The sequence below is a fragment of the Bombyx mori genome, chromosome 13 (genome assembly GCF_030269925.1).
Source record: "Bombyx mori chromosome 13, ASM3026992v2".
Classification (NCBI taxonomy): domain Eukaryota; kingdom Metazoa; phylum Arthropoda; class Insecta; order Lepidoptera; family Bombycidae; genus Bombyx; species Bombyx mori.
Genome location: NC_085119.1, coordinates 14,376,568 through 14,398,468, shown reverse-complemented (window position 1 = coordinate 14,398,468; position 21,901 = coordinate 14,376,568). Strand labels below are relative to the sequence as shown.

Below are 21,901 nucleotides of genomic sequence, written 5' to 3'. Positions count from 1 at the left end.
GCTTCTATTCACAACGATAAAAATATAATTCCAGCTAATCATTTTACATCTGCTAGATGGAGGCAGATTTTTTTTATTATATTCAAATCAGCGCAGTCAGAAAACCGTTTCCATCTCTATGTTCTACTATAACTACCAGATACAGTAACCTTTATAGCTTTCGTCCATACTGAAGATATCTATGTTAATTAATCGGCGTCAAAGGATTGATACGATGAAAGCAATTAAACAACGAAACGACTCCACAGAGCTAAGTTTAATAGATACTTGTTTTGAAACGATCACGCAACTTGAAAATTGTGTCTCACTAAACGCTATTAACTACACAATAGCTGAAGTTTGCTTTGGAGTTCAGTAAAGTTGATTCAGTCAATGGAAATACGGACAATTTTCTTCACCAAATTAATTGAAAATAGCGAATGTCTTCAAGAAAGGTACTTTTTTTTCTTTTTTTTTTTTTCAATAAATAAATAAATATCTACTAACAATCACGCCACGTTAACTGGTCCTGTGATAAGTTCGTAAAGAACTTGTGTTACAGGTACCAGATAACGGAAATAAATGTAAGATTTTTATTATACACATACATATATTTAATATACATTCATAACCCTGGAAAAGACATTTATATTTATCATACAAATATCTTCCCTTGGCGGGATTCGAACCCGCGACCCCCTTATGTAGTGACTATGTCACTTACCACTACACCAGACGGCCGTTGAACTCCAAACCAGGACTCCAATCCGGACCAGATGTAATTACTGCCAAGATCACTAACCACCTAACTGTAACGCGATAATAGATCGATCTAAAACTAACGCACGGTTTTATCGCATGTTGTAAAATGGAATATGAATACTCAGATAATTCACAGTTTCACATGGTCATGGATGTAACAGTTTTTATATCTTATGACAAGTAATCCGCCCTTACTTACTGTATAGTTTGATAGATGCGATATCGGTTAGCTCAATGTAATTGAGGTAATCTCTACGATCTCACCTAATCACAAAATATCAGGTGAAGTAGAATTAGTAAAATCCATCCGCGCTGATACCAAAAAAAATATATTAAAAAAAGTCAATAATTTCAAAACCAATATTAAAACGGGCGGAGAAAAGAATCTTTTCAAAAAAGTTCGATGAAATAATTTCAATAAGCGCAGCTGTCATTTGAAATTCGGTGAGATCCGTTCTTAATTTACTCTCAGATACCCCGATTATTTGTAAAGTTATTTATTAAAACCGTTTGCGATTTGGATATTTTATATTTATTTATTTATTTCAGTATTCTTATAGACTAACAGTTGAACTAAAACTTTTAAACCATTAATGGTAGCTTAAATAACTCTTTGCAACTGTTACAAATCGCTAGAGATCATTAAGGAACATATTCGTTTCCGGAACACAGGCTAGTAAGCCATTAATTGTAAAACAATATAAAGTAATTATTATATCTTGATCCAATTGTTATTGCTGCCAGAGAGAATTGTTGAATGGCGTTCTTGGCAAATTGTAGTCGTTAAAGTGGAATTAATAATTACGAGTCTCCTAAAATATTATAATCTATACTTTGTTTGTATTGAATAGGCTCCGAAACTACTGAACCGATTTGAAAAATGCTTTCATTGTTTGGAAGCTACACCATTCCCGAGTGACATAGGCTATAATCTTTTTTGAACAAAATTAGGGATCCTTACTAAAACTCCAATAATGTAACCCAAAGTGTACAAAAATTACCTAAAATATTCTTTACATAGCCTGCTCTGCGAAAACTATTGATGATAGATTATAATAATGTACTACGACTTTGTAGAACACATAATGATGTACAAAAAGTGTCGCGACAACATATGTTTAACTATTATAGTTATGCCGCAAAAAGTGTTCTTTTATTAAAAAAAAAACACAACGTCAAATATCGTTGAAATTTTTGTTAAAAAACTTAGCGGAGCCGGAGCAGGCCGCTAGTATTAAATATTCTTATTGAACAATAAAGTAAACACAGGCTTTTAATCTAAACGTCATGTGTCTCGATATTAAAAATGCTAACCTACCCTTCAAACCTGAACCCATTACTGGTCGCAGTGTAAATAACAAAGGTGATTGTGTATCACACAATCGTATTTATTAAATAGAAAATATTATTTATGTATGGAAATCAGTAGGTATTTAAATTATATATTTAGACTAGTGATTGTGGAATAATCCCTGACACTATAATAATTATATTCATTTTTTATTTTAAATTTCTCCTTTCTTGATATTATTTTCATCTCTTCTGGTAAAGTTGTGAAACTAATTTGTTCCTAATATATTTTAAAGTTTAACAAATGAGCTTTTAGTTTATTAATGTTGACAGTAGCTAATAAACAATTTTTTTTTTTTGAAAAACTAGAAATAGGTCGAATTTTTGGTAGTTATAATATAGCTGAAGAGCTAAGGGTTGGCCACAAAATAGTTTTGACCCATTTCAAAAGATTAAGAGAAACCGAACGAAGGTTATCTATTGAATTTAAAACCGAACTGTTTTTGAAAAGATTAACCACTGGTCATGAAAAATGGAATGTATGATAAGAACGCGTGAAAAATTCACGGAGAGAGCAACCTCGCAAGCTATAGCGGAACCCGAATTAACGTAGTAGCCACGTTAAGTGAAGCTACCATAGCCTCTCGAGGCTACTAGCAATAGGTAAGAAAAAAAGCACTAGTAGATATTACTATGTAGCCTATTCCTACCACGAACAATCGTGTGATCGACTTTTAGGAGTGGGGCAGTCGTCACACATTAAAACGAGACCTGGACCTCATATCACAAGGTAGATGGTGACATTCAGGTTGCTGATATCTATGACCTTCGATAATTGCTTCATACCCGCTCAGCTATGAGCTCGTTGGTACCAAATGAAAAAAAATAATGCAAAAATGCTGTTGAGTTGGGTAATTTTTCTTGAACTTTTCGCACCTTTTCTATAAACCTGTAATCTATATTTATATGTAACCATACTGAGACCTTAGAACTTATATCTCAAAGTGGGTGGCGCATTTGCATTGTAGATGTCTATGGGCTCCAGTAACCACTTAACACCAGGTGGGCTGTGAGCTCGTCCACCTATCTAAGCAAAAAAAACAAACAATACAGCTATTAACTATAAACAATCAATAAAATTATATTCATTCGTAGCACTTAGCATTAGACAGCGGCTTGACTGTACCCTTGGCATTGCTGACGTCCATGTTGGGATATAGTTGTCTGCGTACAACGACAAAAACTATATAACTCATCATTAACGTCAAATAAATGAACACGGAAGTCTCCCGCGAGACGATTATAAGCATACGACAAACGTACGAGTGTTTGTTTTTTTTTTTTAATTATATTAACAGCAACCGAAAGACATAGATTAACGACATTCTCACGCTACAGAGGGGTGAAATTAAACAATTCCAATTTTCCCGACCGGTTCGCGAGGTGAGCCGGTTAATTGCGCAACTTTTCTAATTAAAATTAACTCTGAGTAAACGTGGAAGCATCTTCGGATCGTTTCGTCGGTTGATGAATAGTGCGATGTTAATGTTTCTGCGTTAGGCGTTCGATCGGAACGCTTAGTACAATTATTTTGACTGACTCTTTCTTACTGGTGGTAGAACCTTTTGAGTCCGCACGGGTAACTCCGTCCAAAAAAAATTCTCAATTTGGTGCGGGAATTCACATTATGGTATCGACACATCACAATATACACTATAGTTTTTATTCAACGAATATTATAATGATATAACACTTTTACGATACAATCTCGCGCTTGTCTTATTCATACAGTGTGAGATACCTGTAGATGGTCACATCTTTCTAATGTCCGAGCGAAATCACTGTGACATCAAACAATGATTTTTTTTAAATAAATTTATTACGAATCCCTTTTGTTTCCCTTAATGTTTTCCATTCAAAGGTCCTCGAAGCGCTACGTCAAAATGAACACGCTTTATATAAAACTCCACAAACATACATCATCTCCATAACGAAATTGGAATCCATTTACACATCACTCTTGTAGCATCAAAAGGTGTTCTTAATTAGTAAAGATTAAACATCCGTCAGGAACGTAATTGCTACGACCCGTGGCCTCGGGAATTAACACCAATTTGTCGTGTCAAATGCTTCGAAGACACGTAGTCCACGAATTGGAATGACCACGGCACTGAATAAAATAATCTTACGCGCGCCGAGATGCAGTGTACCGCATAATTCAAATATTAGCCTAATCTCGTATTTCTTGGATTAAATGTTTATTTGACGTTTTTTAATCTAACCAAATATTATAGTGGACAATGTGTGAATTTAAAAAAAAAAATTAGGCCGTGTCCTTCCTTTCATACAGTCTTAAATATTTAAATTATTAATCCGTCAACTAATAATGAAGTCGTCGTGGCCTAAAGAATAAGGCGTCTGGTGCGTTCGTATCTAGTGATGCAACGGTGTTCTAATCCCGCAGGCGGGTACCAAGCTTTCCAATGAAATACGTACTTGACAAATGTTCACGATTGACTTCCACGGTGAAGGAATAACATCGTGTAATAAAAATCAAACCCGCAAAATTATAATTTGCATAATTACTGGTGGTAGGACCTCTTATGACTGCTTGCCGCTACTTGGCGGCAGAAGTATCCTGAATGGTATAATAGCCACCGACTTTGGCTCGCCATACAAGCTCGCCACATATACTTCGCAAGGAATTCTTAAATTTTGTCGTTTTTTCTAAACTTTCATCTAAGGTATTTTAGTTAGAGACCCGTGCGGACTCACAAGAGTAAGTACCACCACCCCGCCTATTTCTGCCGTAAAGCAGTAATGCGTTTCGGTTTTAAGGGTGGGGCAGCCGTTGTAGCTATACTGAGACCTTAGAACTTATATCTCAAGGTGGGTGGCGCATTTACATTGTAGATGTCTATGGGCTCCAGTAACCACTTAATACTAGGTGGGCGGCGAGCTCGTCCAACCAACACCTTAATGGATATAAGGAAAAAGGATATTATCATGACACACCTATCATGTCGAATAGTTCGGTGTTACGTAATCAACAAATGGAAATGACCCAGTACGGGAATTGGAGGATTAAAATTTAATAATCTTAAATGCACTTAATGATATTAGTCGCAATGACGATGACGCTATATTCGAGTATTGGCGACCCGCTCCTCCTATTAAAGAATTACTGAGACGTCCTCACATTACTAATATAAACCTATTTAGATTAGTATTTTCTTTAAAAACACATTTACTGGAGATCAATAATTTTGGTTTGAATAATATTTTTTTATGGACATCCCGGTTTGTCGTCACACATTAAAATGAGACTTGGACCTCATATCACAAGGTAGACGGTGACATTCAGGTTGTTGATATCTATGACCTTCGATAATTGCTTAATACCAGCTCAGCTATGAGCTCGTTGGTACCAAATGAAAAAAATATATGCAAAAATGCTATTGAGTTGGGTAATTTTTCTCGAACTTTTCCCACCTTTTCTATAAGCCACTACGAGCTATTAACTATAAACAATCAATAAAATTATCTTCATTCGTAACACTTAGCATTAGACAGCGGCTTGACTATACCCTTGGCATTGCTGACGTCCATGTTGGTACACAGTTGTCTGCGTACAACGACAAAAACTATATAATTTATCATTAACGTCAGATAAATGAACTCAGAGTCTCCCGCGAGACGATTATAAGCATTTAACACAGACTTTTCGTACGAGAATCAATGTCTATATAGCGTATGTAGCATGTGAATGATCCAATAAAATATGCTTCGTCTCCAGAGCCTCTTTTTCTTGATATTTGGTCTGTAATATTCGTTTGAAATGCCAATTAGCATCCGACTCGCTCCGAATACTTATAACGATTACCCCTCACGTTATTTTTACATTTGTAATTGTCTGGCGAGACGCGTTAATTACGAAGTCACATTATGATTTCACAGCTGTTTTTCGACTTAGTAATCATACTTTTTTCAGTAGCGTTGGTTATTTTTTCTTAAAATTAAGCTTTAACGTGAAGAAATACTGCGAATAATAAATTAAATGAATTGTGGAGACGTCGTGGCCTAAAGGATAACACGGCCGGTGTAGTAGTATCGGGTAATGCTATTTATTATTCCAGTGTTCGAATCTCATAGACAAACATTTTTTTTCCTTAATTAAAAGCTATTTACATAATATATGTTCACGAATGACTTCCAAGATAAAGGAATAAATAAAATTGAGGATTAAAATTCAAACCCGAAAAATTCATATTTGCGTAATCACTGATGACATTACTGGTGCTTTGACAGCTCACACGGGTAGCATGGTGTGGGACAGTCATCATAACAATGATACTTGGATTTCATGTCTCAATGTGGAAAATGGCATTCACGTTGTGGCTGGGCTTCAATAACCACTTAATACCAAGCTGGCGTCAGGAGATACACTCGCTTATACTATAAAAAAAATTGCGCAAATTAGCTTCCAGTAATTCAATCTCTTTAATGAAGAGTTTTTCTAATTACCTCATCCCCTACATATTTGGGATTTTATAAAAAAATACGAAATCAATATCACAAGCAAAACTCCTAAAAATTTGATCAAGGTTAAACTAACTCATGCTGCGTTTAACTTCGAGAATGTCAGGATAACAATTAAGTAAATCATCCTTAACAACATCTGCCTAAGGGTTGTAGACTACGGAAAGCTAAGAGATCCGCTAAATGCATTGTAGCATATAACGTAGAAGATTCTGGACATATGGGTTTTAAAATAGCATCGCTAGTGAAATGTAGAATGTATTATGTTTTCCAATGTAATTTTGAAAATAGATGAATGTATCTAAATGTAAATTCAATGTAAAGGGTGGTACAGCCATTTTTCAATATAATAGAAAATTTTACTCCGTGTCTCAGATTGAGAGGTGGCATTTATATTAATATCTAAATGAATAACCAGTTGTACGATAACATTTCCATTCAATCGCAGTAACAATAACAGAAAGAAGAAAACATAAAATGCTATTAAAGTAGTATGAAACTCATATATTTTTATTTAAAATATTCTATATCTACTAATCTAGATTTGTAAAATAACATAAAAAGAATAAAGAATTCAATCACATCATAGAAAGTGCTAAAATACTCGAAAAGTACTTTAAATACTCTGATTGATACATGTACAATTTTTTGTTTCATTTCATAAGCTCTTCAATTTTTTTTTTTTTTTTTACATTAAAATCCATAATAATTTTCAACTTTTTATTTTTTATTTTCATCAAATCATTTGCTAACATAGTTCAATTTAAAAAAAAATAGCTTTTGTTTGACTCAATATTATTTTATTTATAAATGATAGATCTAGCCCATTCATTAAGTTGAGGAATCCAGTTAATCCAATACTTACAATGTGCCGTTGCCGTATTCTGGTACAACATAGTTAGTGATTACTGTAAAACTTGATATTTTAGCTGCAGGTAGTATGGATGAACTCTACTCCGGTAGCGGGCGGTGCGATGGTAAAAACGAGATGATGGTATCATCTCAAAAAATTCCTCAGAGCAGCCCCCATATACGAAAATACAGAGGGGACTGAAGTCCCTACGCAGACCCAGAGGTTCCAAACGATATACGACATACAGGTTGAATATATATATTTTTTTGTATATTTCCAATAAATTCTAAATCTTCGCCTCAAGCTTTACTCAAAGCTTCCTTTATAAATATATTACGTCCATTGACATGGAGTTATATCCCAAAGTTAGTCGTTCCTACTGCGAACCCGTTGTTCTGTGCAACAATGGCCTTGTTTTCCTCGTAACTGCACTCCCACTACAGTACTAATGTCGTGTTGGGAAATTACATTATTATAATTGATGTCGGGCTGTACGCATTTTGCAGCTAAATGAGGAAAAGTTTCATGATTTTTTTTTTAATTCTGGCTCTCTTGTTTTTCATGTTGCTTGAATACCAAAGTAGTTGGAAGTTCTTATAAATCATTTTGCAATTTCGAAAATACATTAGGAACGTTTTTATTTATTGTTTTAAGACAATCTTGAATTTGACCATATTAAAAAAATCGTATTATATATTTTATTAGGTATGTTTATACAGCTTTATTATTTTCGTAGAAAACTATATTACATCTAGCTAATGTACAAAATCAAAATTAAAGAATGGATAATGATTGATAATTAAAAAAAATTCAATATAGAACGTTCTGAAATTATTTAGCTATAAAACAAATAACTACATATTCAAAGTATTTTTTGTGTTATTAATTTTTCTTGTGAAACGCTTCCATTTTGATAAGTATATTTACGTATTATCATGTCATCAAACAAAACCATTTGATATCTCAATTTCTATTTTCAAAAAGTATAAAATTGTAGTGCCGGTTTTAATGTCCCATACCCTTAAGCTTCTAATAATACGCCGCAAGCCCTGCTATTTCAACTAAATTATCGGTTACCGGTACCGACAGTTACGCATTTACATTACCATATACTCATGTCGCAATCCTGTTCAACGGAGAGGTTGAATAAAATCCAATTAATAAACAAAAACCCTGTAACAACACACTTGAACAATCAAGGGAGTAATTGTTTCGTAGTATCTAACATTTCGCAAATCATAAAGGATAACATTCAAAGGGAAATAGAATCAGAGCATGTAATTGAAGGTTTGGGTAAACATTTACATCTTGCATAAGGTTGGCAATCCAATATTATTAGTTAGTTGGTCTAACGTCCAGCATTGAGCTTTTTTGAAGTGAAAACTTGTTTAGACGCGTTGAGCAATTTTTGGATGGGTGGCATCTTGTGAGTTCGCGTCACCGATATGCGTAATAGCAGTATACCTGTAGCTATATAGATCATCTATATGTATCATTATGTTCCGATTATATATCATTATGTTCCGACCAGCCTGGTTCTGTTCAGCAGGATATTCCGGAACACTAACGAAACAGTTCAAAAACGACCTGGATTAACCAGACCAGTCAACTCTTCTACCGTTTCAGACTTTTGTCACCAGTGGGGCAAAAGGCTCGGGTGAGAGTACCGGGAAATAATTTATCGTGTGGCTTCGGAAGATGTACATTCTACTAGATTTCACCCTCAATACCACAATCTCGTGGGAGATCTGGGCCCTTGCCCAGATACTTTTGTTCTTTACACAGTCAATTTCCGACACTATTTGGTATTCGAAGCAATGGACGATTTAAGTCGAGAAATATGATGACAATTCTTTTAATATATTTTTTTTATTGCTTAGATAGGTGGACGAGCTCACAGCCCACCTGGTGTTAAGTGGTTACTGGAGCCCATAGACATCTACAACGTAAATGCGCCACCCACCTTGAGATATAAGTTCTAGGGGTCTCAGTATAGTTACAACGGCTGCCCCACCCTTCAAACCGAAACGCATTACTGCTTCACGGCCGAAATAGGCAGGGCGGTGGTACCCACCCGCGCGGACTCACAAGAGGTCCTACCACCAGTAATTACGCAAATTATAATTTTGCGGGTTTTGATTTTTATTACACGATGTTATTCCTTCACCGTGGAAATCAATCGTGAACATTTGTTGAGTACGTATTTCATTAGAAAAATTGGTACCCGCCTGAGATTCGAACACCGGTGCATCGGTCAACACGAATGCACCGGACGTCTTATCGCTTAGGCCACAACGACTTCTAGGGACAATTAATGTGGTAATAGTGCCTGCTCGAGGAAATTTGAGTGATGCACTATTCTAATTCTTCTTGACGAGTACCTAATGCCCGGGACACCAGTGCTACGAGGCCCCTATTGTTTGTGCTGTGCAATTGTGTGTGCCCAAGAGTGAGAGTGTTTCATCTGGAGTTGCTGTTTCGGAGTGGAAACGCCCCGAACAGTGAGACGAAGGACCCGGGAACAGGTAAGTGGATCGACACTTCTTTCCTTAAACGATTAGTTTAATACGGGTAGGTGTCGACCAGCCTGTGTAAGCTGCGTTACCGTTTTATTTGAATATAAAACCGGCGAACGTTAGCGCCACTGAGTCTGGCCTCCCTGTGTCATTCCCAGTCCTCTCCTACCCTTCGGGGCTAGGCGGGGCGGTCGCAAAACCCGATAAACTGGTCTACGTAGAAGGTTGTTGGCGTTTGAACCCCCTACCGTTAGTTAATTAAGTCTAGACAGTAAGATTAATTAATCCCTTATTTTTATAAATTAATTTCTTAGTACCATTTAATATAATAGCAGTAATTTTATTTCGTTATTTCATTAGTTTACCAATTAATTTAATCTACCCGCTTTTAACAAAAACAAGTGGCGCTGCCATAGAATATTAAAATTACGTTTGTCTTTTCTTTTGCATCTACCTACTTTTAATATCACATTTTGTTTAACATAGTTTAGTTTAAAATTTTTAATACATTGATTCTGGCGCACCGGTCGGCATTCATAAGTGGTCTATGCTGTCTATCCATCCATTGTTTATTTAGAGTTATCCTGATTTGCTTTATTAAGTTAGTGTTAGTATTTAGTGGGGTTCCCGTCTAATTATTCCTTCATTTGATTGAATTTAATTTAATTTATTATCTTGTTATTTTGTTGTTTTATTTCAGTTTCTTTATTGTTATTTTTACTTTATTTTAGTATAGGTTTTCAATAGTTGGGTGTTCAGTGACCCTTTTACTAGTGAAATTCGCTGGTAAAAGAGAGTTACTCAACAATCCGGTAAGTTTATTGTTTGTTAAGTACATTTGTATAATATAGGTTGTTAATATATTATTATTAATTTGTTTATTTGAATTCTTTTGATTCATTAAAGACTAGTTTGTACTGGAACCGGGACTCACCGCTTGTCTAACACTGACCGAGTACAGATGCAAGTGTAGTTATATTATTTAGTTTAGTACATTCATTATTAATTAGCACTTATTAGTTATCGGTAGATTTTAATTTAATTTCGAGCAGTTAGTTTAGTTAGTCTCTTTTCTGTTATTTTATAGTTATAATTATATAATAGCAGTATCCCTTATTGCCGGTTAACCGGAGCCCAGTCTAAAAAAGTAACATACCAACTGGCAACGCCCGGGAGTACCAATGACTCAACCATCGTAGGACCAGGGAAATCATGTCGTCGGGGAACTCACCCCCGTTAATCAGCACACCCGGCCCGTCCAATAAGGGACGTCAGGCGATTCACAAGCCAACACCTGCAACCCGTACAAGCTTGACGGGACTCGGGTTGGACAGCCAGCCCGGGCCTTCGGTCGCGGCCCAGGGGTCCCCGAGGATCGGACCGAGGGAAGGTAATCTTCCCTCGTTGACCGATCCCTCCGGGCCCTCTCGGCCGCGGAAGAAGGCCAGGTCTGAGTCTGACCGAGGCTCGTCAAGCGACAAGGATAAGCGTCCGCGACTGGGTCCTTCCTCCAGATCGGAGGGAGAGGAAAGTGCGACCACATCCACCGATCATTCCTCAACTGAATCCGTGACTCCTTCCACGTCTAGATCTTCGTCCCCCTCTGGGAGCCCAATCCCAGCCAATAAACCAATTCCGAAGCCTAGGGCCCCCGCCAGGACAGGGACAGCCCTTAGGCAACTACGATCCCCTCCACGTTCTCCCTCCCCAACGTTATCCCCAATCCCGGTGGACTCAACCCGAGGTGCCCCCGCCCTAAGCGGCACGGCGGGCAACCTGGATTCCACCAGGTATATGGACCTCGAGTCCACCAGACCCCAACATATTCCCTTACCGACAAACCCCAAGCCTTCTACCTCCTACGCTGCCATGGCAGCTAGGCCAGGTATTCCTACCACCCAGAGGACTTCCCAATCCCCAAAAGCCCCTCCCCCGAGGTCGAAGGGTCGTGCCCAGGAGGTATTACGTCGACACCCACCAATTATGGTGGAGGCCCTCCCAAATTGGCCTCGCCATTTGGCGGCCATTAGGGAGCGCTTAGGTCGAGCTCCCTCGGCGCGACCCTTCGGCGCCGGTTTTAGATTTCTGCCGACGTCGGTCGAGGAGTACAGGGCGGTCCAGGCCTACCTGTCGGAGGCCTCTGCCAGGGATGGTACCATTAAATGGTACTGTTATGCCCTGGCGGAGGAGATGCCTTCTAAGGTGGCGGTCCGGGGCCTCCCTGCCGACACCGACGAGGCAGAAATAGTCAATGCCCTGAAGGAGCTGGGATTCCCGGCTCGATATGCCAGGTGCATCAGGTCCCAGAGAGGGCGACCGGGCTGCGTGTTTCACGTAGCCCTGGACCACCTCTCAAGGGACGACCTCGCCCGCTTGTACGCAGTCAACGAACTGTTGTACTTGCCGGGGGTGACAGTTGAGGGATGGCGTCCAACCCGAGGGCCCGCGCAGTGTCATCGCTGCCAGGCCTTCGGACACGCATCCTACAACTGCCATCGCGCGGTCCGCTGCGTAAGGTGTGCCGGAGAGCACATTGTAGCGGACTGCCCGAGGCCGAGGGACGGCCCATTCTCCTGCGCCAATTGTGGGAAGGACCACGTCGCCGTCGACAGACGGTGTGCGGTCTTCCGCAAACGGGCCAGGATGATGGGAGTCACCGTCCCTCCTCCTGCGCCACCGGTGCCTCGAGCCGGGGGTGCAGCTCCTCCGGCTGTACTTCCCATAGTAAGGGGGAAGGGGAAGGGGAAAGGGAAATCTTCCCTTCCCCCGGCCCCTCCCCCTCGAAACTCCATTCCGTCCGCCGTGGTAGTGGAGGCTGAGCCGTCAGCGACCACGTTGATGGCGCAGGCCAACCGGCCGCGGCGGACAAATAAACCCATTCCCGTTCCTCGTGGTCGCACTTCCGCTGGTGTCACACCTACACCTCGCCCGACCGGCGGTCCTGCACCCGGAAAAAATAGTAATAGGAACAAAAAGAAAAAACAAAAGAAAAAAGATAAAAAAAAAGAAGCACGAGAGAGAGAGGAAGCCATCAGAGCGACTGATGCTGCACCTCTCGAACAATCCCAAATGGTCGTTGAGACAATGGAGGTCAACGAGGCCTCCCCTACTGCCCAAACATCGAACTCCAATCCGCCATTGCCATCGGCCCATCTGGCCGAAGACAATTCTAATCTGAACAGCCAGCCCCCCCTTCCCCCCCGCCCTCAGCGCGAGCGCCGCAGCGGTCGACAGGCCTCTCAGCCTGCCGGCTTTGCTGCATGGCTGCTGGCACTCTGGGAGAACTTGGCCGAGGTGATCTCCGGAGTCATCCGCGAGATCGCCTCCGGCGCTAGCCCTATCGGGGCTATCCTGTCGGGGTTCTACCAGTTGATAGCGAGGCTCAATGGCTAGCCAGGAGCTTCGCATCATCTATTGGAACCCCGATGGGATAAGATCCCGAAAAAACGACCTCTTGGTTCTCGCCCAGGAGTACAACCCTGAGGTTCTGCTGCTGGGGGAGACCTTGTTAAAACCTCAGGATGTGTTCAGGATTCCCAACTATTTCATGTACCGACGTGACGAGCTTACCCCTGCCGGGCGGCCGTTCAGGGGCACTGCGGCCCTTGTCAGGCGGGACGTGGTGCATGATCAGTTGGATTTGCTGTCCTTCACATCGACAAGGTCAGTCGGTGTGAGGGTACACACCGCGGGGGGAGATATGCGGATTTATGCCGCGTATAGACCCCCGGGGCCTGAATTCCATCCTGAGGATATAAGACGGGTCCTGAATTACGACAGCCGCCCAGCTCTGCTGGTCGGGGACCTCAACGCGAAGCACGTCGCGTGGGGTTCCCGACTTAACACAGCAGTGGGCAGGCGGCTGTTAGAAGATGCCGATAGGGGCGACTACTCTGTGGTCGGCCCCGATGAACCCACGCACGTCCCGACCGCCGCGCGATACCAGCCCGATGTGCTGGACGTGTGTGTTCATAAGGGGCTACGGTGCCCCGTAACGATCGAGGCACTGTACGACCTGGGTACCCCACATCTCCCTGTCCTGGTGACACTGGGAATGGGGCTCACCCGGGTTGCGACTTCGCCCCTACGACCGAAGGTCGACTGGGAGCTCTTTAAGAGACGACTAGTCGACCTTCCCGTAATTCAGGACCCCAACACCCCTGAGGGGGTCGATGACGCGGCAGTCCGCCTTATCGACTCCATCAGGGGAGCGATTGACCAGGCGACGACTCTTGTGCCCAGCGGCGGGCCCAGAGGTAGACTCCCGGCCCATCTGAAGGCGATCATTCGCCGGAAGAGGGGCCTGAGGAGGCTCTGGGCGACAACTCGTTGTCCCAGGATCAAGCGCGAGCTTAATGAGTTGGAAGCGGAGTTGGCGGCGAAGATTAGCTCCTTTCGGGGCTATGCGTGGGAGGAACGGATTGAGGAGGCCCGTGAGGACCCCTCTTCCGTGTCCCTCCACCGACTTTGCCGCCAGCTCTCAAATCGGCCTGCCCCGACTTGTCCACTCGTGGACGAGAGGGGCAACCGATGCTTCTCGGCTCAGGCCCGCGCCGATGTCCTGGCCGCAATGCTGGAGCGGCAGTTCGTTCCAAATAACTCTGCACCCTCAGAGGCCGCATTCCACCAATCGGTGGAAGAGAGCGTAGCGAACCTACTCTCCTCCCCGGTGCCTCCGTTGGGAGATGATGCTTTCATCACTCCCAGTGAATTGCGCCTCTCCATCAAGCGGATGAAGAGGCGCAAGGCGCCGGGTGAGGACGGTATTCCCTCCCTCGCATTCTTCCACTTCCCTGAAACGGTCGTGTCATATATGACACGGCTGTTCAATTCCATTCTGTCCACAGGACACTTCCCGGGAATTTGGAAATTGGGCAAGGTTATCGCCTTGCCCAAACCCGGCAAGGATAGGAGAAATCCCTCCAGTTACCGTCCGATCACCTTGCTGTCGCATGTGGGCAAGTTGTTCGAGAGGCTGCTGCTGAGAAGGGTGTCGCCGCACATCCTTCCCAGACCCGAGCAGTTCGGGTTTCGCAGCGGCCACTCGACAACGCTGCAATTGGTCCGCGTCATGCATCACTTGGCGGATCGGTCCAACGCGCGCCAGTACACGGCCGCAGTCTTTCTCGATATCGAGAAAGCCTTCGACCGTGTCTGGCATGCGGGACTGATCCACAAGCTGGTGCAGAACACGGACCTCCAGCACGCCTACGTGCGATTGCTGGGGTCGTACCTGGAGGGAAGATCCTTCTTTGTCGCGGTCGAGGGCGCCAAGTCGTCGGTGCGCCCAGTCACGGCCGGAGTTCCTCAGGGAAGCGTCCTGGCTCCATTCCTCTACGCTCTCTACACCAACGACATTCCCACGCTCGAGGGTAACCTCCAAGCGTGGGAAGTAGACGTGAGGTTGGCGCTGTTTGCCGACGACAGCGCCTACTTCTCGTCATCCAACGTCCCCTCTGCGGCCATTCTGAGGATGCAGAGGCTTTTGGACTTACTGCCCCAGTGGCTGGACCGATGGAGGGTCGCGGTCAACGTGGGGAAGACTGCGGCTATCCTCTTCGGTCCGGTCCGCACAACAGTCGTCCCGGGACAGCTCAGTCTCCGTGGCGCTAATGTCGAGTTTAGATCCAGCGTCCGGTACTTGGGGGTCGATATCGACCGGAGTTTGAGGATGACCGCCCACGCCAATAAGGCGTTGGCGGCCGCTCGCTGTGCGAGATTCCTCCTCCGGCCGGTGTTGGCCTCCAGGTTGCCGGTCAGGACTAAGCTCGGCATTTATAAGACGTATGTCCGTTCCCGTATCACGTACGCAGCTGAGGCCTGGTATCACCTCATCCCGCAGGGTATGCGGGCGAGGTTACAGGTCCAGCAAAATCTGGCTCTTCGCACGATAGTCGGAGCAGGGCGTTACGTCAGAAATGACGTAATCGCCCGGGATCTAGATGTGGAGTCGCTCGAGGAGTTCATCCGGAGGCTAGCTCGTAATCTTTACGAGCGGGCTGACGGTGGACCCCACGAGCACCTCCACAATATAGCTCCCTTGCACGCCAGACCACCTGATGGTCGGGCGCTACCAAGGGAGCTACTGGAACCCCCGGCTATGGTAAGATAGTCGGCTTAATCGGAGTGATATGGGAGTGCTCATAATGAGTGCCCCCATGGGACTGAGCTGTCCACACTCGTCATGTCCCCCCACATCGTTGGGGTGCCCCCTTATGGGGACCCATTTCCCACCCCCGTTGGGTGGACCACTCCCCCGTCTGGGGAGTGTTTAACATCGGTCCCTCCCCGCGATGGTCTTCCCCTTTTGGGGAGCCCAGAACGGGTGAGCGCCAAACTAGTGCCGCGGCTCCTCCTCTGGTTTGTAGAGGTGGGGCCGCGGCATGGGGCCGGTGGCGGGCCCCACGGTTGCTGACTGTTGTCCCTGTTGTATATAGTAGTTTAGTTAGTTTAGTTTAGTTAGTAGTTAGTTGTAGTTAGATAATAAGAAAAAAAAAAAAAAAAAAAAAAAAAAAAAAAAAAAAAAAAAAAAAAAAAAAAAAAAAAAAAAAAAAAAAAAAAAAAAAAAAAAAAAAAAAAATATATATAGCTGTAAGGAAGCAGAGGACAGCAGCCGGCGCCGGGGTGTCACCGCCGCGGGCATCGAGCCGTCACCAGACTGCCCATCGTATTATATATATGTATGTATTTTTGTCGATGTGAGTGTGCCGAAGCACGCTGCGAACAGCCCCCCCCCAATCCAGTCTTGCATTTATTTCACCCCTGCCCTATGTGGCAGGGAGCGTCTGCCCGGGTAGTGGGGTTTACCCCGAGGCCCGCTCCGTGCCCCCGTAAGGGAGTACGACGACCCCGAAGAAGAGTACCTAATAGGATTGAATATCTTCTGACCACATCCCTAGATATTTAAATTCACAACTACAAAATGTAAGGTAATTGTTTCCATATGTTTTCTTTTTTGGTTTTTGAAAGTAGCGTACACATTACAAATCATGTTAAAAGACTAACATTATAGTTTTATTTTTTTATTGTCCTTGTAGGGAGAGGAGCACAGGGCCCACCTGATGGTGAGTGGTTACCGTCGCCCAGTCGCCCTTCAGCAATGCCAAAAAATCTTGTTCTATAACTATTTTTTGAGAATAAATACAATCAAAAGTACACATTTTGTCAATCTAACTTTTAAAGATACGAATCAACGTCTCAATTTTCAAAGACCTTCGCTAGGCGATCTGTCTGAGTACTTCGTTAGTGTCACAGTTAATAATTTTGCGCAGTTGACTTGTTACACCTCCGTTGGGAGTACTGACAATGTGTCAAATACAATTTCATTGGTTAAAATCGTAGGTTTCTCTGACTCTCTGACTCCATAAAGACTTTAAGTAATCTCATAATAATAAAACTCAGTAATATCGGTAATAATCTGTAATCTTCTTCTTCTATATAACTATATATAGGTATATAAAAATGAATTGCTGTTCGTTAGTCTCGCTAAAAATCGCTGGTCCGATTTGGCTAATTTTGGTCTTGATTTATTTGTGAAAGTCCAGAGAAGGTTTAAAAGGTAAATAAATATGAAAATGCTCGGAATTAAATAAAATAAAAACAATGTTGTTTTTCCTTTGACGGATTCCTTTTGTTTGTTTTAAGTTTATTTTATACAAAAGTTTAGGTCTTTTATTTATCGGTTGAGGCACTACGAAGTCTGCCGGGTCAGCTAGTGTGTTATAAAAATTAAGACCGCAAAACTTACAACTAATCGTGGTAAAGCGTATCATAAAGCCATGCGTGAACCCCCCTGTAATTTCTACCGCAAAGCAGTCATGCTAGGGCTAGTTAGTCGTTATTAAATATTATTGAATTGAAAACGGCCGTCTGGTGTAGTGGTAAGTGACATGGTCACTACACGAATCCCGCCAAGGGAAGATATTTGTATGATAAATATAAATGTCTTTCCAGGGTTATGGGTGTATATTAAATATATGTATGTGTATAATAAAAATATTATATTTATTTCCGTTATCTGGTACTTGTAACACAAGTTCTTTACGAACTTAGCACGGGACCAGTTAACGTGGCGTGATTGTTAGTAAATATTTATATATTATATTTATATTATTATATTTATTGAGCCTTCGATCTCTTATCTCAATATTGATAGTGGAATATCCTTTGTGATATCCGTGTACATACCCGATCCTGTGGTAAACCAACCGGTAAACTGTCACCGTCGCCCAAAACACGTCACTTCGGAACCTCCCGATCCACTATCGGTTTTTTGGGTATTCCATGTACCGGTCATGGTTCTCGTCGAACCCGTCGAATGCGACGAAAAGTTCGTTATGAAAATTAACCCACAGATACAGCCCACTGAGTTTCTGATCGGATCTTCTCAGTGAGTTGTGATTCCAATCCGGTGGTAGACTTAGCGAAGCATTCCAATGAACTGGCCTATACGTTCGGTAAAACCACATCCGCTCAACAACAAATTGGCTTGTCTACCCATTGAATGAATTTTTTTAAATGAACAAAGCGTTAACGCTTACTAAATACACAATTCTTGATATATTTTTACTGGTGGTAGGACCACTTGTGAGTCCGCGCGGGTAGGTACCACCGCCCTGCCTATTTCTGCCGTAAAGCAGTAATGCGTTTCGGTTTGAAGAGTGTGGCAGCCGTTGTAACTATACTGAGACCTTAGAACTTGTATCTCAAGGTGGGTGGCGCGTCTACGTTGTAGATGCCTATGGGCTCCAGTAACCACTTACTCCAGGTGGGCTGTGAGCTCGTCCACCAATCTAAGCAATAAAAAAAATATATATATATATAAACATTACCTTTCTTCAGAAGCGATCGGGTAAAAAGACTCAATCGTGATAAGCAATATAAATTTTCAAATTAATGTAATTCTAAGAGGGAAATAAAAAATATTTCAGATATTTTCATTTCATTATCGAAACGCGGAACGGGAAGACTGAAGCCGCCGCTCCCCCTAACGACTGCAGAATCAAATTACGCATCGAGCCGAGAATAGACCGCAAACATTAGTGTTGACTCGGTGTGGGATAACATTATCAAGGATTGAACAACCTCCCGTCCGGACAATCGATTATATTACAAGTACATCACTACTGGAAATGTCTTAAACTGTTACTGGTGGTAGGGCGTCTTATAGACCGCACTGGTAGGTACTACCATCCTGCCTATCTCTACCGGCAGCTGATGTACTGTAAAAAAAACGGAGAAATAAAAATAAAGTCTCAAGGTGAGTGGCGATATTTACGCTGTTCATGTCTATGGACTCCAGTGACCACATAGAAACAGATTGGCCGTGCTCACTTACTCATATAAGGCAACAAAAATGGTCTCGTTTCTAAATGTCCAAAAAAAACTTTATTAACCTAATTAATTTCGAAGAGTTCAGTATTTTCTAGAATTAGTATTTGACATAAATCGCGTTCTCCTGCTTGTTTCTGTCGAGAAACGTAGGTTCTAGATCCAACACCTGACTGACCCTACAATATAAATTATTATTAAATTAAATATATGCCATAATGCGAAAAAGCTTAGATAAAACTCAATCTTAAATCTCAGTCTTACAAATTACCGAATATACGAGAACCTATCCATCGGAGGACAAAAATAAATTCAAAAGTCTGAGCCACAAATTACTGGGAATTCGAGATCTATTCCCTATCCATTAGTGGGGAATATTAAGTTAAAAATCTTGATATTAAAGCCACAACGTCGTATCTCCATTAGTTTATGTTTTTCTAATTGAGCTTTTCCAGTTTATTTTTAAACTATTGCATAGCTTTTATCGCGGGCTTTGAGCAAGGCAACCGAATCAAGAAATTCCGTAACGAAAATAAAACCTAACACCCCCCACTCCGCCTACCATGTAGCTTGCGTTCTACACATTCACACGTCTGCCCATCTCTCGCACGGTCTAGCTTATGAGTGTGAAGGGGACAGTTAATGTCTTGCTTTTGTTAATGTTTATAAATATAGCGTGGTCTTATTTTATTATTGTTTTGACATGAAATTATTATTGTCTAAGTATAATTGTATAAGTTGATAAAAAATGCTATGCAATAGCTTTACCGCGGCAGTCCCTGAGTGCCACATGTGTTTTTATTTTATTTGCATAATCTACCTGATATTAAGTGGATGTCGGAGTTCAAAGATATCACAGCCTGAATCCCGCCCGCTACCCACCTCGGGGCATTAAGTCTAAGTAGTATAGCTTATAGGGATCCGCTGGATGCAAGCAGCGCAGGACCGATCATTGTGGCGAGGCTTGGGGGAGGCCTATGTCCGACCACTGTCTGTGGGCTGATAGATTCATAAACAGTGTAGTTTGACGACTGACTCGGTGTTGCAGTACTTAGCAACTGTAATTGTACCGAGGGTCGTGAATTCGATTCCCACATCGGGCCAAACATTCTTGTGAAGAACAGGTTTGTTTTGCTCTTCGTCTGGCTATTTATTATCTATACTTGTATAATAATATATTTAAACGTAAAAGTATGCATTTCAGTCATTGACACTAATAACACAGGTAATCCTAATTTGAGATCGACAGTGTGTGGTTTGTTCGAAGTTGTTTATTAATTTTTTATTATTGTTATTTGTTATAGCAGTCCTTAAAACCAGAACACAGTATTATATCGCAGCAGTGATAAGCACGGCGGTGCTACCTACCCATGCGGGCTCACAAAATGCCATATCACCAGTATTTTCATATTTAGGATAATGTTGTTATTGAGTTAATTAATCTACAGATTATATTATTATGCACTAATTAAGTCGATCAATGCTTTATGGATGCTTTAATTGAATTAAGTGGTCGTGGCCTAAAGGATAAGACGTCCGGCGCATTCGTATCTAGCGATGCCCCAGCGTTCGAATCCCGCTTGCAAATACTAATTTTTCGAATGAAATACGTATTTATCCAATGTTCACGATTGACTGCTACGGCTTAGGAATAACATCGTGTATTAGAAATCAAACCCTAAAAAAGTGCCGCTACCCTGCCTATTTCTGCTGTGAAGCAGTAATGCGTTTCGGTTTGAAGGGTAGGGCAGCCTTTGTATCTATACTGAAAACAAAAAAAAACGTGTAAAAATCTAATGACTTGAAATCTAGCGTTGGAAATAATAGTAGTTAGAGACAAAGAGAATCCCGATATCATGTGACATCGTTAGCTTAATTTATGTATAGTCAAAATAGAATAATAAATTTTACATCAAAGTTCCTAGCTCCATTAATTAATATTCCAGCCCGACAAATCCAATACACAATAATTAAGTTTGTTAAGTAAACAATACAAGCTATATATAATTTATACATCTCTATTCATTTAGCCTTAATGCCAGTTTTGTTAACTATTTCAAACGTGTAATAAAAATTAATAAAAAAAACAAAATAATAAAAGAAAATCGATTCCCAGAAAAAATATGATATGACAAAAAAAATCACTAAAAATGAGAATATTTTATAATTAATGTAGTTCAAGTTAATTAAATATGGATTATTATAGATAACTCAAAACTACAGGTCAAATCGTGATAAATGATCTAAATGAGACACGATAAGCATCAGCTGTCAATTAAACAAAGGAACATAAAAACATTACTTAATTAAACTTTAACACATAAGTCGAACTCATCTTTGTTGAAGTCGGAAAAGGTAATAACTATCACAGTACATAAACGGGAAGTTACATAATTGTAGCGACATTACCTAAGTCCATCGGTGATGTTGAGCAATCTTAAAAAATGGGCCACAAATTTGCTGTAACCAACAACAAAAAATTAGGTCAAATTTGATACCTTAGAAAACACCAAATTGTAATTATTCCTTTCGTACTAACAACACAATGCTTTGCCTCATCAGCTTTGCGAAAAGTTCTAAATCGAATTTCCGTTTCTCGGCTCCCCGGAAATAGGGTAAAGAAAACGTTCCC

The 21,901-nt window shown here is 41.6% G+C and overlaps 2 protein-coding genes across 4 annotated transcripts in view; one reads left to right on the top strand and one right to left on the bottom strand.

The window, feature by feature from the left end:
- LOC101738258 (hemicentin-1) overlaps nt 1-21,901 on the bottom strand; it is a 304,965-nt gene that overhangs the window by 234,676 nt on the left and 48,388 nt on the right. The gene's annotated exons all lie outside the window — the stretch shown is intronic.
- LOC119629388 (serine/arginine repetitive matrix protein 1-like) overlaps nt 11,152-21,901 on the top strand; it is a 102,766-nt gene continuing 92,016 nt past the window's right edge. The window contains exons 1-2 of the mRNA XM_062671961.1: nt 11,152-12,013; nt 12,356-13,124. Of these exons, the coding sequence (XP_062527945.1) occupies nt 11,152-12,013; nt 12,356-13,124 (1,631 nt within the window). The remainder of the gene's footprint in view (nt 12,014-12,355; nt 13,125-21,901) is intronic.